The sequence below is a fragment of the Podarcis pityusensis genome, assembly GCF_964106645.2.
Source record: "Podarcis pityusensis genome assembly, chromosome: 2".
Lineage (NCBI taxonomy): Eukaryota > Metazoa > Chordata > Lepidosauria > Squamata > Lacertidae > Podarcis > Podarcis pityusensis.
This window is the reverse complement of record NC_138029.1, coordinates 33551964-33568142: the sequence shown is the minus strand read 5'-3', so window position 1 is coordinate 33568142 and position 16179 is coordinate 33551964. Positions and strand designations below refer to the sequence as shown.

The 16179-nt window shown below is 45.5% G+C and overlaps 1 protein-coding gene across 8 annotated transcripts in view; it reads left to right on the top strand.

The window, feature by feature from the left end:
- Window positions 1–16179, top strand: part of EPN3 (epsin 3) — a 36541-nt gene that overhangs the window by 16953 nt on the left and 3409 nt on the right. For 3 of the 8 annotated variants that reach the window (XM_080993771.1, XM_080993768.1, XM_080993769.1), the window contains exons 3-8: window positions 403–521; window positions 10287–10370; window positions 11199–11303; window positions 12166–12343; window positions 13069–13377; window positions 14398–14487. In XM_080993771.1, the coding sequence (XP_080849897.1) occupies window positions 403–521; window positions 10287–10370; window positions 11199–11303; window positions 12166–12343; window positions 13069–13377; window positions 14398–14487 (885 nt within the window). The remainder of the gene's footprint in view (window positions 1–402; window positions 522–10286; window positions 10371–11198; window positions 11304–12165; window positions 12344–13068; window positions 13378–14397; window positions 14488–16179) is intronic. The other 5 variants (XM_080993775.1, XM_080993773.1, XM_080993770.1 and 2 more) reach the window with 4 other exon arrangements.

The window sequence follows — 16179 nt, the reverse complement described above, 5'->3', positions numbered from 1 at the left end:
GCAGCCATCCCATACAGGGATCGAACCTGCAACCTTGGCGTTATTGGCACCATGCTCTAACCCACTGAGCTATCCAGTCACCAGGGTTTCAGACAGGGTGTCTCTTCCAGCCCTACCTGGAGATGCCAGGGACTGAACCTGGACCCTTCTGTGTGCATTACAGATGCTCCATTAATGAGGTATAACCTTTCCCCTGGACCAGCAGTCTAATAACTTGGACTTGCAGTCTAAAATCATGAACTTAATCTGCAAAAGGGGGGGAGGGGGTAGAATGGGAAAGGCCATTTGTTGCAAAACCCAGGCAAATGTCAGATTCTGGAGTGGCTATGGACCATGTTCAGCAGCCTCCAGCTGGGCTCCATCCCATTTGCAGCATTAATTCATCTCTTTCTTGTCCCTCAGCCTCTTCCTCATCCCCTCGGTTCAATTCTGACCTGGAGCAGGCAAGGCCACAGACGACTGGAGAGGAGGAGCTCCAGCTCCAGCTTGCCCTGGCCATGAGTCGAGAAGAAGCAGAGAAGGTAATGTTTCAGCTTCCTTCTAGGTGTTGTTGTAAACCAGTGGTTTAAATAAGGGGTGAAGTAGCTGGGTCTGGACTCCCAACGTGCATCATCACTGACCAGTTGGCTGGGCTGATGGTGGTTAGAGCTCAACAACATCTCCAGGGCCACATGTCCCCGTCCTCTAAATCAGTGAAAAACTATCAGTGAGAAAGGCATGTTAGAGATTTGTGGATGCTTCCCACTGCTGTAAGTGCGGCTCTCATCTCTTATTGGCTGCTCCACGTAAGCCTCATCAGCTCAGGACATCATGATGGGGATTTATTGCTTTGTTGATTTAGCATTCTTATACTGCGGGCACATATTCACCTTGTGACGGTAGACTCGAGTGTGCTTTAAATCAGGAAGATAAAGCTATTATAGACGAAGCGGCAGCCTGTACCTTCCATCTTCCCTTCTTCATGATGAAGGTCCTTTAAGGCTCATATTTAATGAAAATAAAAGGACTAGGATTCCAATCCTATGTGCACTTGTTTTGAGAGTTGTCCCGTTGATCTCAGTTGGACTTCCTTTTGAGTAATTTTGTGTAGCTTGTACTGCATTCTGGAGCTTTGCTTGTGTGGTCTGGGAGCAATGCACCTGACACGGAAAGGAATGGCTATTACAATGGGTCAGTGCTTCATGGATTGCAGCAGTGATCTTATATGTAGGAATCTCTCACTTAGGCTTTCAATGTTTTTAACTGTGCCTGCTGTTTTTTTCATGGCAGCTATCAACAGCCAGCTATTTCTCTTAGGCATTGTAAGTGGCAGGGACAGAACATAGCCCAGTATGAACTATGTAGGTCTTTTGGATGCTGGTTGAGGCTCAATGTAGCATTTAGCTGCTGCAGGAGTGCCTCCTACATAGCACTTCTGGATACTTCACAGGGAAAGGGAATGCACACTTCCTTTTCATTGTGTTTTGCGCTCTGCAATATGGAGGTTCAGCGAAGGACTACACTCACCACAATGCAGCTAAATCAAATGTTGCATTTTCACATTCGGTTTCCAGAGCTTCTCCTAATGCCCACTCCTCTTGCCTCTGCAGTTCATCTGTGCAAGTTCTCCTTTGGACGTTAGAAAGAAGCACTGATAGAGAAGCGATCTGCCATTTTGACTGGTGGCGCTTCTTAAGCTCTTTTAGTTTTGCTTAATTTAAAATGACTTTCACCGTTGCAGTCCAGCGACCTAGTCCCTTTGTGTGCTTTCCACGAGCAGCCTTCCTATCAGCTGATCTGCTTCTCCCTTTCGAGGTGGCCCAAGCATTTGTTTACATGCACCAAACACAAGATTAGCTCTGAGGGCCTTTCTTATGTCAAGTGACACGAGTAGTGACACTGGAGAAGCATGAAGGTGGCAAGGGAAAGACTGCCTTAGTCTTGAAATGTTGGCTGGAGGGGCTGGGATCCCACACTTAACAGCTTACATGCTTCTCTCAGGCTTTGACTGAAAGTATCTCACCAGCATATTCTTGTGAAGACCTGTTTCCTTGAAAAAACACATAAGCTATACACAGTAGCACTCCTGTCTTTACCACACACGTTGCTAAAGCCAGCTGACATCCTAGTCTCTTAGGGAGCCTAATTATCACTTCTCCGATTGGGCACACTTTGAATATTTTGCTTCATGAGCAAAAATGTCCATGGATATTCTTCTTGTAACAATAATCTTCATCTTAGCCATGCTAAGATGTAACAATAACTCATCATGGATTTTGGATGTTGGCCCTGAGAAGAATCTTCATGGGAAACTTGGCACAAGCCTTTAATCTGAGCCTATATTATTTTAAATGAAGCCATCTCACAGAGTAATTGAGAACAGACCACCATCTACTGCATTTCATTTTAATAATAATATATTGCTCCCTGGGCTTGATGGATATATGGCCATTGTTTGCTTACTTAGAGGAATGGCTTGATAGCTAAGAGAAGCTCTAGGAGAAATCGGTCAACGTCAACATCACTTCTCTCTGTCAGCATAGCTAGCTGAAAGGCTGGGGAACAGCTCCTGTGTCAGCATGGCATTCTGGAAACAAGATTCCTAGAATTTCTGAGAGATAACTTTCAAAGGCAACCCCCCCACCCCAATATAGTCCTTCTGTTCCCATAGAAGAGTTCCAGAGGTCTTTTGGATCTACTCTAATTTGGTGAATGATTTGCCCAATGATCCATGAGCTTCATTGAGGAAAATGGAACCCAAGCCTTAAGAGACAGCTTATCAAGGCATTTGCTGAGCAGGAGCACCATCTCAGAGATGAGATTCGGAAATTAAATTGGAGGGTTAGGTTTAGGGTTAGCACAATTAAATGAAGTGTCCTAAAGGGTGAATTTGTGTTTGGGGGTAAAGACCCCCTACAAAGTTCACTGAATGAAAGGAGTGCTCACTGCCCATCGCTGTGGATCAGCCAAATTCACTGGACTGAAGAGAAGATTGACCAAGAGACCCTCAAAGTGCGTGGTGCAAATTATAATTTGTTCCTGAACATGAGCTCTGAACAGCTGCTTTCTCCACTTCTGCCCAATATATTTCTTTTTGCCACAGCAGCAAAGTGATTCTAGTTCTGTCTCCATCCTTCTCCCTGCTAAGTTCTACAAGGGCAACATTGAGAGGAAGCTGGTAGCCAGCGCCAACCCGCTGAACTGGTTTTAAGAAGGCAGGCAGATGGTGGCTGGTTGTGGGCAGACTGAGTTTGTTGGTACAATGTCCCATTTGCCCCAATGGATTAGCCCCATTGAACCCCTTTGTTTCCTATGGCATTTAGGAACAGTCAGAAAATATTTACTCTTGAGAACCACCACTCTAGGATGGTCATGAGTCCTACTTTGCACCCTCTATTTGAAAGGCTGTTAGAGGATAGTCCTTTACTTGAAGGATCCCTCTGTTTGAGGTCTGGTCCAAGAATGTTTAAAGACAAGGAACAACAAAACGGGAGACCAGGGGGTTAGGCACTGTCCATCAACTGTGAACACCTGGGCAGTAAACTCAATAGGTACCCAGGTCACCTGGTCATAGTCTTCCCTGATATGGTGAGATGCGTGGAGCTGGATTCAGCTGGCAAGTCTTGCCAGTGCAAGGCCACACATTGATTTCTGCTAGTGCAATGTGGCTCCCCCCCCCCCCCACAAAAAATTGGTTTGGCAGGGGAATCAGGAGAACCCCACATGTGGGGAGGAGAGGGCAGATTGTTCCATCAGGCAAGCAGAAAATGCTTGCACTGACAGAGCAGTCTCCTTAGCTCTAAGATGAATTCCTCTCATTGTATGTCTATTGAACTCTTACAGTAATTGTTTCCAAATTTCTATCAATGCATATAACTCACTGCATCCAAGTTTATATAATTCCATGTCCTCTTTTGTTTTGGTGGTGTTTGTCGATATATATATTTTTACTGGTGGTCACCCTGCACCACACATGACTATAATAAAGTATGGAGACTGCAAGTGCTGTAAATTTAATACCTACAATGTTTTGTCCGGTTTCACATATTCTGGACCTGTGCAGAGCTGCTTCCAACTATTATGTGAGATTAGAAATGCAAAATGGGAAGCAGTCCTTAAAGGTGTGAGATTTCCGAGGGCGAAGGGTGTCTGGCCTGGAGCAAGAGAACTCTCGGAATCTCAGCTCTCAGAATTTCCACCACTGCGATGAAGCCAGGCAGGGGAGGAAGGGAAGGCTACTTGTGTCCTTAACAAGCTTGAACAGCCAAGTGGAAGTGACAGCATTCCCACCTACCTGGGCCATCCTCTGTCATGCAGAGTAATGTTCTTCCTCTGCTCCTGAAAGTAAGGATCTTCAAGTCTCACTGAATCATGCCTGCAGTGTGCCCTTTTATGCTTGGATACACCAGACTCCATTTGCGCACTTCACAGAAGTGCCAACTAAACAGTCTCCTACCTTTCTAACTAAGGAGACCTTGGGGCTTGCTACTGTGTGTTCCTTGATGAGTAATGAAGATGAAATTCAAAGACGGCAATGTATTGTCTTTTGCAATTCCTCCAAGAGGTTCAAGGGTGTGTAAATGGGGGCTCGTTCCTCTTTTCACCCTCACAACAACCCCACAGGGTGGGTCAGGCTAAAAGATGGTGACAGAGACAGCTAGTTCAGACACTAGTTTAACAGCAGAGTCTCCTTAGTCATGTAAGGGCTGATTGCTACACCGAACGGACTCATGTCTCACTCTCATGTTAACTTCCCTGAGCACCACCACCTTCAGTCTGTGCAATGCAGGTGGGATTGTGGGAAGAAGAGGGAGAAGTTCTACCAGGTCCCCAAATTTTGAGTAATTGAACATGCTGGGGGTGCTACAAAGTATCAGTTTCACAGCTGGCAGTGCTCAAGGTGGGGGAACTGGCAAAAAAGCAAGAACACCTCCCCAAAATTAATGACCCAGGGGAGGTGTCAAAAGGCACCATGGGGCCCACGAGTGCTATGCTGAGGACCTCATGGATATTCTCAGGCCAATAGTTGGTTTCAGCATGTGGGTCCTTTTCTTACTTTATCCCCCTTCCCCTTCTTATTAACCTCCAGTGGGGGAGACACTTGTGTTGGTCTTTGTGATAACAACTCTAAACTTACTAAAAGGGGGCTTAATTGATAGGCCACATACCCAGTCCATTCCCAAACAACACCAACAGCACCAACACCAACAACACAAATGCAAATAATATCTCAAAGATTAATTCCTCTAAAACAAGAGTCCACCTTTGGGGTAACAGTGCTGTCCTTCTTCCAGGCCAGTCAGTCAGTCAGTCCCTGCCCCAGTAGGGATCCAGAAGGAGGGAAAAACAGAATGGATGGTGGGTCAGTGGGTCAGTGTGAGGGTGTGGCTAAAGTATCGGAAGAGCTGCAGTAACTATCAGGGCTTAATGCCTTTAACCTGGAAAAGGATGGCTAACCCTTCCATTCAGTGATGCAGCAAAATGACTAGGCTGCCCCACAGTATAATCATGAGGATGCAGTCATATCCTTCTAATTGTTTTAATTGTTAGGTGCAGAGTTGGAAAACAGGCCAGTGATACCTAATGGCAGCTATAACCCTTTGTTCTCTCCTACACAGCAATTTCTGTTTTCATACTGGGGATGACAAATGAAACTCACACATGTACATTTAGCACGATGTGTTCTATTATTATCCCGCCCCCTCCAAAGTAACTCATCTTCCCCTTTTCCTCCTTAGAGTAGACTCGCTTTTGCTCTTTTCTTTCCCCCAGAAACCCTCCTTTCGTTTCCCCGATACTTAGTTTGGGGGCTGATTTATATTTGTTGGGAAACACAATTGTGCCGACACACATACTGATGAATTCTGTTCGCTGTAAGGTTTTTTCTTTACGTAAAAGCTCAGCTAACCTCTTATGCCTTGTATCTAGGGATTGGTTCACTCCCTGTTTTGTACATTATACTGGCAGAGCTCCATTCTGAATAGGTGCTGACTCTATTGTGGCTCCCCAGCATTCTGCAGCCCCTGTGCCAGTGGAGATTCCATGGGGTGAGCGCTAGGGCTCAGGCAATCCTCATACTGATCTCATAGTTTTCATATCACCTGTTCCCACCACAACTCACCAGGGGCCCTGCGATGGTGTTCACCTTGGTGTCAGGGCTCTATAGCATTGTGGGTTGGATCACTGGACTGATAAAGAGTGGACTGAAGGCTTGTTCACGCATCCCACTGAACACAGCTACAAGGTGCCTCTACACATGCACATGTGTTTGTGTGAAAGTGTGTATGCTTGTTGATCTGTACAGCTCACCTATTGCGCACATAGGTTGAATATTACATGCAGGTTATTGCACGAGTGCAAGGCTCAACTGCTTGTGTACACAGATGGTACACTTGTTGAACGCAGTGTGCGAACACCCTTGAGAAGTCCTGTACTAAATTGTATTATTACTGTGTGCTTCACCTGGAGCTAAGCCAAGGGTCTGTTCCTGCCAGCAAATGTCCCTACTACAAAGCTAGACTGTTTCCTAGTTGGTGAAGGATTTGAAGGGTTCCACACCCCACCCCGCCCCCCAGTGTAACAAAACAGACAAGCAAACACATCATTTTTAGTATCACTGCCTTCACTACCTGTGCTTACCAGTCAATAATGAGCCCAAATTATCTGCCAGCTGGCAAGTTAGCTACGAGCTGTCTACCAGTTGGCGGTATGCTAGAATGACTGCCTAGGGGCGATCATGTTAGGCACGGGCATTCAGAGAGCTTAAAGTTAGCACATGACTGCATTGTGCTTCTCCACAAGTAACTCGTTTGGACTTGTTGCCTTTGTATCACCTGTATTGGGTAGGCATTTCTCAGTAGTTAAAGGCTGAAACAGCTCAGCTGTGTGTGATGAAGGAGTTTTCATGAAAACAAAATAGGGTGGGGTGGTTGGGAGTGCAGGATTCTAGACAGTAAAGAAAAACCGCAAGGTGGGATAGCACATTCACCTCCTGCATTGTCTAGTTCCTGTAGTTTACTGTATTATTAGCTTTGTGCTCATGTTTCTTTATTGCAACATAAGCATCCCCTTAAGGGACGCGGGTGGCGCTGTGGGTTAAACAGCTTTACTAGGGTCAACAAGACCCAACCCATACTTGATGTGCCTTTCAACGCGCTCTCTTGCTCTCTCTCAAATGCTCAGGTTTCGGAGAGTGGCAGGAAAATTCTGCTTCCCATTCAAAACTTGCATCCAATATCACCGTGTATTCATGTCCCATCTTGATTTGTGTATTCTACTTCTGGTTTTTTTTTTTAATACGGGAATTTGTATCTCAAAATAAATAGCAGGCTTAGCAGTACATCACTTGAATATAGCAAGGGACATATTATGCAGTGCCTCAGTTTTTCCTGGGTCCCTTATTCCTGCTTTGTCCATCACAATTATTATTATTTAAATCAGAATGGGAAGCAATTACATATGCAAATGTAGTAATTTTGGAATGCAGAAATATCCACATTGTATTTAGCAATGTTTAAAGAAGGCCTGTTTAAATCTGTGCGCAACTCTGGAGTCATTTTAAAAAGTCACTAAATCTTCCCCTGCAACACCTTGCTAAATAGGGAAAAGAGCAACATTCATCAGGAACGAGGAACCCCAGTTATGAACAGTATGCAGGGTTGCAACATGAAAATCTCACCGAGTTCCTTGAAACATTCTGTGCTGGGCCAACAATGAAACAATACATTAAGGAACACATGACCAAGGACAGTCTTTTCCCCAATGGCAGTGATTCTGGTATGGTCACAGCCCAAGTCAAAAGAAAAGAGATGACTGATGGTTTTGTTCGGTGGAGGAACATCTAGGTCAGCTAGCGCTGGGATCTTGTTTTTCCCCCCCTTTTAACTACTATTTGTGTCTGTGTAGAGTTGCCAGGGGCAGAGATCAGACAGTTTCTTGGGCGAGATTTGGAACACAATGGCTGACATAGGCGGCTCAATGGACATCCTTGCTTGCACCATAATGCTGGTTGGCTGAATTGGCGGGATGTGCCTTTCTAATGGATGGTTCCTTACCTGGAACCACCTTTTCCCACACTCAGCTAGAACCAGAGTGGGGCCAAAGGCAATAAGTTCTGTGAAGCATTTGGCAAATTAAAAGCGTGAGATCAATGATTGCTGCTTGTAACAGTCTTTCTCGAGGCAGTGTTAATGATGGTGCCTGAAAGGGCTATGTCTCTGCAAGGAATGGTGATGACTGTTGTTTGTATTGCCACAAAAGTGTGATTGTGCTTTCCCCCATTATTAGGGTAACAAAGCAGCCGTCCCTGCTGGTGCCACCGTCTGTTTGCTTGCTGATCAGCCTCCTTGTAGGGAACTGGGTTTTGGACCAACACTTGATAAGCTCCAGCCCGAAGAAAGGACAGAAGGGTCATAGCAGCCAGCAAGGCAAGCTCTCAGGTTACATTACCTTGGGAAGCCAGCCAGCTTGCTAAAAGTCCAAACAAAAACCAAAGCTGTAGGCAGGCACCAGGGTTAAAAAAAGAAGAAAGCTGTAGAAAGTCATTGGGTGCAACATGACAAGCTGTTGGTGCATTATTGTTAATTGTAGATTGAGATCTTGGTGTTCTAGGTCTGTGCAAGGTTACTGGGATGGTTTTCTTATATGTAGGTGTTTGCATTTGAGTGGTCTAGTAGGGCAAAGGAGAGCTTTCTGGCTTTGTGGGAAATGCACAAAAACCTCCCTGCTGCCATGGCAGTGCTCCTTCAGAAACAACCATCCACTGATGAACACATGTAATGGGAATGGTGAACCTGTGGACTTAAGAGATGTTGCTGTTGGACTCCAGCTTCCATCAACCTCAGCCAGCACTGCCTATGGTCAGGGATGATGGGAGTTGTAGCCTAACAACATCTCTAGAGGACCACTTGTTCCACATCCCAGCCACAGAACCATCAGTAGCCCACTGCGACTTCTTTGTAAAACATTTTGCAGATAAACTGAGTCACATCTGCCATGACTTGGATGTCACATTGAGCTCAGTGTCCGTATTGGTTGCCAGCTCTGCCACTGCTACTCAAGGTTGCTTGGATGAGCTTCCGTTGATTTCACAGGAAGAGGCAGATGAGGTACTGAGACATTTCTGGGACAGAAGCAGAAGATGGGTTGTAGCCAACACTGCTGTTCTGCTCATACAACAGGATTTCCCCTTCCTTTTCTTCCCCCTGCATCCCTGACCCAGGCACAGTCAAGATGTGCTCCAGAGAGTTAGGGGACCCTCTGGAGCAGAATTCTGGGGCATACAGAACAAGAGGAGGAGGAGGAGAGGAAGAAGTTCTGTTTCATGAGCAGGGCACAGCAGGCTCAGCACTGAATACAACCCTATGTCTCTTCAGTTATTGACCTTCCTGGCAGAAGGTGACCAGCTATGGAAGGCTGGCTAGTCTGAATGGCAGAAGAGTGAATATTGCTTTTAGGGTTGCTGCCTCAAATGAGGAAATGATCCATTTCCTGCTGGGAAGCGGGGGGGGGGGGAGGGGAGCCCCAATAGACCTGGCTGACCTTGGGTAACTGTAGGCCAGTCTTTAACCTTTACCTATTGTAAAGCACTCTGGACAATTTTAATTAAAGGGTAGTGTAGAAATCTTTTACAAATTAAATGAAAGCAACTCCTGCCATTTCTGGGCAAGGATTTGAGAGACTAGTATCTGGAGAACTTGGTTGAAATGCTTGTTGGCTGAGGAAATACCAGTCCTTGATTAGGATCACACACATCCATAAGGTTCATAGTTTGAGGATGCGCTTAGATTCTCAGGTGGTGGCCATGAATCAGAGTGCCAGCTCTAGTTAGTTCACCATCTGCACCTCCTATGACTGAAATATAGAAACCTAGCTACCATCATTCATGTCCTGGTGATGGTTGCTTTTATTTAGTTACTGTTTTATGGATTTATTAGGATGCTTGCATTTTTAATGTTTGGGCAGCAGCTGCTTTTTATTATTATTATTATTTTGCTGAGAGGTGATTTAGCATTATTGTAAGCAAACCATGTGTGTGCTTATGGGTGTGGGTGGAAAGAAATAGAAGCAAGGGTTGGAGGGGAGGGACTGCAAACTTCGTGAAAGAAGAGGCATTAAAGATTTGTGGGATGAGTATCTAAATGGGCAAAACTAGTTGAACAGTTGCATGGCTGGATTCAAATCCATCTTGCTCTTTGATTATAAAGGGTAAGGGATTGGGTTTGGAAGGTTGTGACCCAGAAATGAATGACTGACCACAAAGTCCTGGAGCAGGAACAAACCTTTACCCAATTCTCCTTCATTGTCAGCAGCCACTTCCTCCAGTCTCCAGCACAGATGAAGACTTGCAATTACAGATAGCGCTTACCCTGAGCAAACAGGAGCATGAGAAGGTATCCCAAACCCAGGTGGTGAAAGGGCACTTTTAACTTTCCTCTTCTTGAATTCATGCCTCTTTAAGTGGGAAAGCTTTTGGCCTAAGCTTGGTGGCTCCTTCCTGAGACAATGCTGCTATCTCCAGAGTCTAGAAATTCTGTACATCTTGTTCCATTTGCCACAGGCCTCAGAGTTGGTCTTTCCAGAAAATATCCATGTGTAAAACAATGAGGTTTCAGGTCCTCACGGTTCTGAAAGAAATCTTGACTCGCATAGGAGATCATTTCAGAGACTTGGGAACTCAATCTGGGTATCTCTGGATAACTCTGATCAGTTGTGGAATTTTGTCGAAACCCAACATTTGAAAATCAGTCCAAGGATGGTGAAATTGCCTCTTTTCACATTGATAATGAAACACCAAACATAATCCAAAGTATATCTACTTGAAAATAAGCCCCATGGGGCTCAATGGGGCTTATTTCCAAGTAAGTATATGTAAAATTGCAACTGGCCCTTGGACTCAAAACCTTCTCACTTTTCTTTTTAAGATGAAAGAATTCTAGACCCACCCTCCCCCAATTCCTACCTCACCCCCAGCTATGTCCGCTTCTTTCTGCCTTCTGGGTCTTTTCTGGCTGGTATTTTTTTTAATATAACTTACTTAGTTCTAAAAACTAACTGTTCCTAACAGAGAACAGTTTAACATGGGGTATAGAAGTATGGAAATGGAAAGGGAAAGGGCAGTTGCCACGCTTACCTAAATGATGGCCATGACCAGTATGAAATAATCTTTCATTTTTCTTGTATTCAGCTCATACCCCGTTGGCTGTTCATTTTGATTACAGGAAGTGAGGGCATGGCAAGGAGAAAACTCACTACTACAGAGGGCATTGGAAGAAAGTCACCAGGGTGTGGAAGAAGAAGAAGAAGAAAAGACCAAGAAAAGTCAGGTAGGAGGCACCAGCTGCTTGGTTATATTGTGGTGGACATACATAAATACTTGCTTTGGTGTGTGCCAATTTGTATTCCACCTGTGCTAGCCCCACTGATCTCTCTGAAGTATCTATGGTGGCTTCTGCTTCAGATGGAAATTGCAGATTGGTAATTCTGGGGCTGAAGTCCTTCCCACTCACTGCTGGTTACAGAGTGAGAATTTATCCTGAGAGTTTCCCCTACAATTAACAGCGAAACTGAAGAAAACTGGTCAGTTGCTCATACTCCATTAACAGTGGTACTTCAGGTTACAGATGCTTCAGGTTACAGACTCCGCTAACCCAGAAATAGTACCTCGAGTTAAGAACTTTACCTCAGGATGAGAACAGAAATATCGCGGCAGCAGTAGGAGGCCCCATTAGCTAAAGTGGTACCTCAGGTTAAGAACAGTTTCAGGTTAAGAACGGACCTCCGGAATGAATTAAGTTCTTAACCTAAGGTACCACTGTAATCTGGAGCCAAGTCCACTGGGTGGTTTTATTCATCTATTTATTGCACATAGATCCTGCTACACTCAGAAGAGCTTACAATGAGGTACCAATGCTTCTTCCATGCATTGGTGTTAGCTCTAACAATCCAACAGCATCAAGCAATTAAGAGACCATTCACACACTCATAGCTTGGGATCTTGTGTATAATTTTACTTTCTGAAGCTCTTTAGGAAGGGAGAAATTGCAACACCATGCTTCGGGAGAGTGGAGGGAAGCCCTCTGCTTTTTTGATAGCTTCCAAACCTGTACAGTCTTGGTGCAGTTCGAAGTGTACACGTTCTTGGGATCTCTAGGTCCTAATACATTTTATCCCTTTGTATCTTTCCAGTCTTCTGTGCTGGAGCTGGCAGACATTTTTGGACCGGCACCGATCTCTTCTACCCACACTTCAGCTGACCCATGGGATATTCCAGGTGGGGGCAACAATCGATCTGTTGAGGTTTGGAATCATGATGCAGCCTTCTCACCTCCAGCTCTGTCCTTGTCTACTTCTTGGGAGCATAACAGTAAGGATCTTTGCAGCCTCTTTCTTCTTTCTCCATTCCACCCATACACCTCTCTCATTCCATCCATGCTTTCAACCAGCTTGGGCAAATGTTAACCCATTGTTTGCTATGGTTCTGCTTTGGGCTGCAGCGTTGACTAATCCATTTGCTTAGATCAGGGATAGGGAACCTGTTGCCTCCCAAATGATGCTGTTGGACTCTTAACTCCCATCAGCCCCAGCCAGCATGGCGAATGGGAGCTGGAGTCCATCATTCGGTGGGCAACAGATTCCCCAGCCTTGGCTTAAGTTTGTTATTATTATTATTATGGATGAAGAAGGTGCCCAGGTTACTGGAGGGGGAGGCAGATTTTTCTCTTTAAACATGTTTATTATTACTACAAGCAGGTGCCATCTTGGAAGAAGGGACTTTCTCTCCTGCCCCCACCTTGTGTCTCATGCTCGAGATGTTCCTTCTACAATAGTTCCTTTTGGGTCATATATGTGCATCATCTAAACATGTTCCTCAAAACACGTTGATGTGCAAACTTGTGCAAATTTAATCAATTAATTCTCATGCAATTGATCAACTAAGATTTCTTAAATCAGGTAACATCTCTAATGCGGTTCCCATTCATCTGCTTCTAGCTTCATCAATACTAGTTCTTTATTTATTCCTTTTTCATTTCCCCTGTCCACATCCTGTCTACATTTTGTTTCCCTTGACACTCCTTTCTCCCCCTCCAGATACCAAGTCCACCGTGGAATCGACAGGAACATCCTGGGGCCCCACGGCAGACCCTTGGGTGCCCGTATCTTCAGGGGATCCTCTAAGTAAGGCAGCATGTTCTACCAATCAAGCCTCTCCCTGGAACCTTCCTCATGCCTCTTCCTCCTCTGCTTCCTCTTCCGATCCATGGGGGGTCAAATCCCTGCCTTCGAGTGTCTCTTCTTCAGACCCCTGGGGAAAGTCCTCACCCCCTGCACTAGTTCCTGCAGGCACTGCTTCTGCTGCTGACCCTTGGGGAGGCACTGTGGAGAAGTCTTCCACGTCTGGTAAGAGAAGCTCCTTTTCACTTGTAGTCCTCAATGCTGTAGAATTGTCCGGTTTCCCATTCCTTCCTTCAAAACTGCCAGCTGCAATTTCCCCAACTCTTTTGCTTTATGTGAGCCATGTCATGTGCTGTTTATCTACTCAGCTAGGGTGAGAAGCGGGACGCGGGTGGCGCTGTGGGTTAAACCACAGAGCCTAGGACTTGCCGATCAGAAGGTTAGCGGTTCGAATCCCCGTGATGGTGTGAGCTCCCGTTGTTCGGTCCCTACTCCCGCCAACCTAGCAGTTCGAAAGCACATCTAAGTGCAAGTAGATAAATAGGTACCGCTCCGGCGGGAAGGTAAATGGCGTTTCCGTGCGCTGCTCTGGTTCGCCAGAAGCGGCTTAGTCATGCTGGCCACATGACCTGGAAGCTGTATGCCGGCTCCCTTTGCCAATAAAGCGAGATGAGCGCCGCAACCCCAGGGTTGGCCACGACTGCACCTAACAGTCAGGGGTCCCTTTACCTTTACCTAGGGTGAGAAGCAGATCTCTCCAGGTGAGTACCCAAGTGGTAAACCATAGGAGAGAGCCTAGAAGCACATGTAATAGAGATGGGACCAGCAGCTATCGTGCCAGGTTGTGCATGTGTATCTCTTTCATCTATTGACACGAGAGAGTTCCATGTGCAGCTTCACGTAGCGTCAGCAGCAGGACCACCTCTTCCCCGCTGCTGCTGATTGGCTCCCAGTTTCAAGCAACAAACTGGTGATGGAGGGAGAGGATAAGCACATTCCCGGCCACCACTTTTCGAGAGCTCCCAAAGGGAATGCCTGTGGCATTCTTTCCCCTGTGTTTGGTTTTGATTGGGAAGGACAACGTTGGGGATTTATTGTTACCCCTGCTTTCTCCGAACTCCTAAATCAGCAGTGGTGTTGAGATGGGGTGGACAGAGCCAGTCCTACTCACTCAAAAGGGGGTGGGCCCAAATCATTTAGCACCCCCTCCCCTAAGCTTTCTTTCTGTCTTCAACTCCTCCATAGGCAGTGCTGCTTTTGACTTGTTTGCAAAACTACCTGAACACATGGATCAGCCAGAACATGACAGTTCTGGGAAATCAAACAGCCCAGTAGGTAAGTGAAAGGGACGGGTCCTCCATATGCACTTTCAGGCATCATTTTGATCCTATAATTTTGATGGCTGCCATGGAGGTAAATTTCACACATACTACTCTTCTTCTCCCACTGCTTTTGTTTCATAGTATGCATCCTGCTGGAAAATAAGTCCATGGCTTTGCCCTTGCTTACACCTATCGTGTTTTGATGATTAGTTCTAGCCTTAAAGCTCCAGAGCAGCTTTCCCCAACCTGGTGCCCTCCAGATGTGTTGGGCTACCATTCTCATAATCCCTGGCCACAGGACCTGAGGTTGATTGGAATTGTAGTCCAAAAAATCTGGATGGCACAAGGTTGGGGAAAGCTGCTCTAGAGTTTCCATTCTGGTCTGATTTCCCACATTGGCAGTGAGTAGGACTAGAGATGGCCTTTCAGGTGGTGCCTTCCAGCTCTATGCTTTTGATGGGGGCTGATGCCAATGTAACATTGGGAGCTCCTAAGATGGATTTTTTTAAAAAATGTCCATGTGCAAAGGTTATATTAGAATGCATTACCCACAAAAGGTTTCTAGCAGCAATCCCAATTTGCAATAGAGTTTGGGAGGGGGGGAAATGCCTTAGAGAAGAAGCTTTAAAGTGGGACTTGAACGATGAGACAGCAACAAATGTGTGTTAAAGGAAGGCAGCGCTGAGCATTAGGACAATTATGTAAGCAATGCTTTATACTTTGAGCAATGACACATCCACAGCAGCAATGCTTGTTGTTATGGGCAGCAGCTCTCCAGGGGCATTTAGGTACACATCTTTCCCTATTCTGGAAATTAAGTTCCTTTTAACTGGAGATTGAACTGGTAGGTTGTACTCCTGCTGATGTAAGCCACACACACCCCTCTCCTAAAGATGTACGGAAGTGCATCTTTGGAAATGGTGGAATCTTAAGTATAAAGGATTGTGGCAGAATGCAGTGTGAAATAGATTCCATGTCCAATGTGCTTGTTTTAGCCTTTTTCAAGCCCTAAATGGTTTCATCAATCTGGTGCCTCCCCCAGATGTTGTTGGACTACAACTCCTACTATCCCTGACCACTGGCTATGCTGGTTGGCTGGAGCTGATGAGAGTAGTAGTCCAAAAGATCTCAAGACCACCGACTTGTGGAAGGCTGACCTAGAGGATTCCTCCTCCTGCAGGAGCCTGATTGGCCCTTCTTAGGCCCTTCTCCAAATGTTATGATCATCAACTGGTGCCTCACCTTTGGGATACCTTCTCAAGAGATATTTGCTTGGTGCCATTCTCTTTCTCTTTCTGATGTCAACTTAACACCTTTGTATTTGCCCAGTCCTTGTAGTTCTATTAGAATGCATAAGAATCTTTGAGATGGAGTTTTATTGTTGCTCTGGCCCAACTAAGCAGGCATGCTAGTGGAAGCTAATGCAAGGTTTCCCACTAGGGCAATAAGGCTTCCCCATCTCCTCTCCTCACAACTCCCCCAAATCCATTCAGGAGGTTAAGGAGAACCTGTGCAGGGGGAGGAGAGGGATCATTCTGTTTGGGAAACAGAAATGCTTGCACTGACAGAATGATCAGACGCACACAACTGAGTTATTCCATTTGCTTTCTGTTTTTGTGTTTCCACTGTAGTGATTTTTTTTATTATATCTATCAAGCTATTGTTTTCATTCATTTCATTTTTTTATCATTAGCTACTCTGAGAA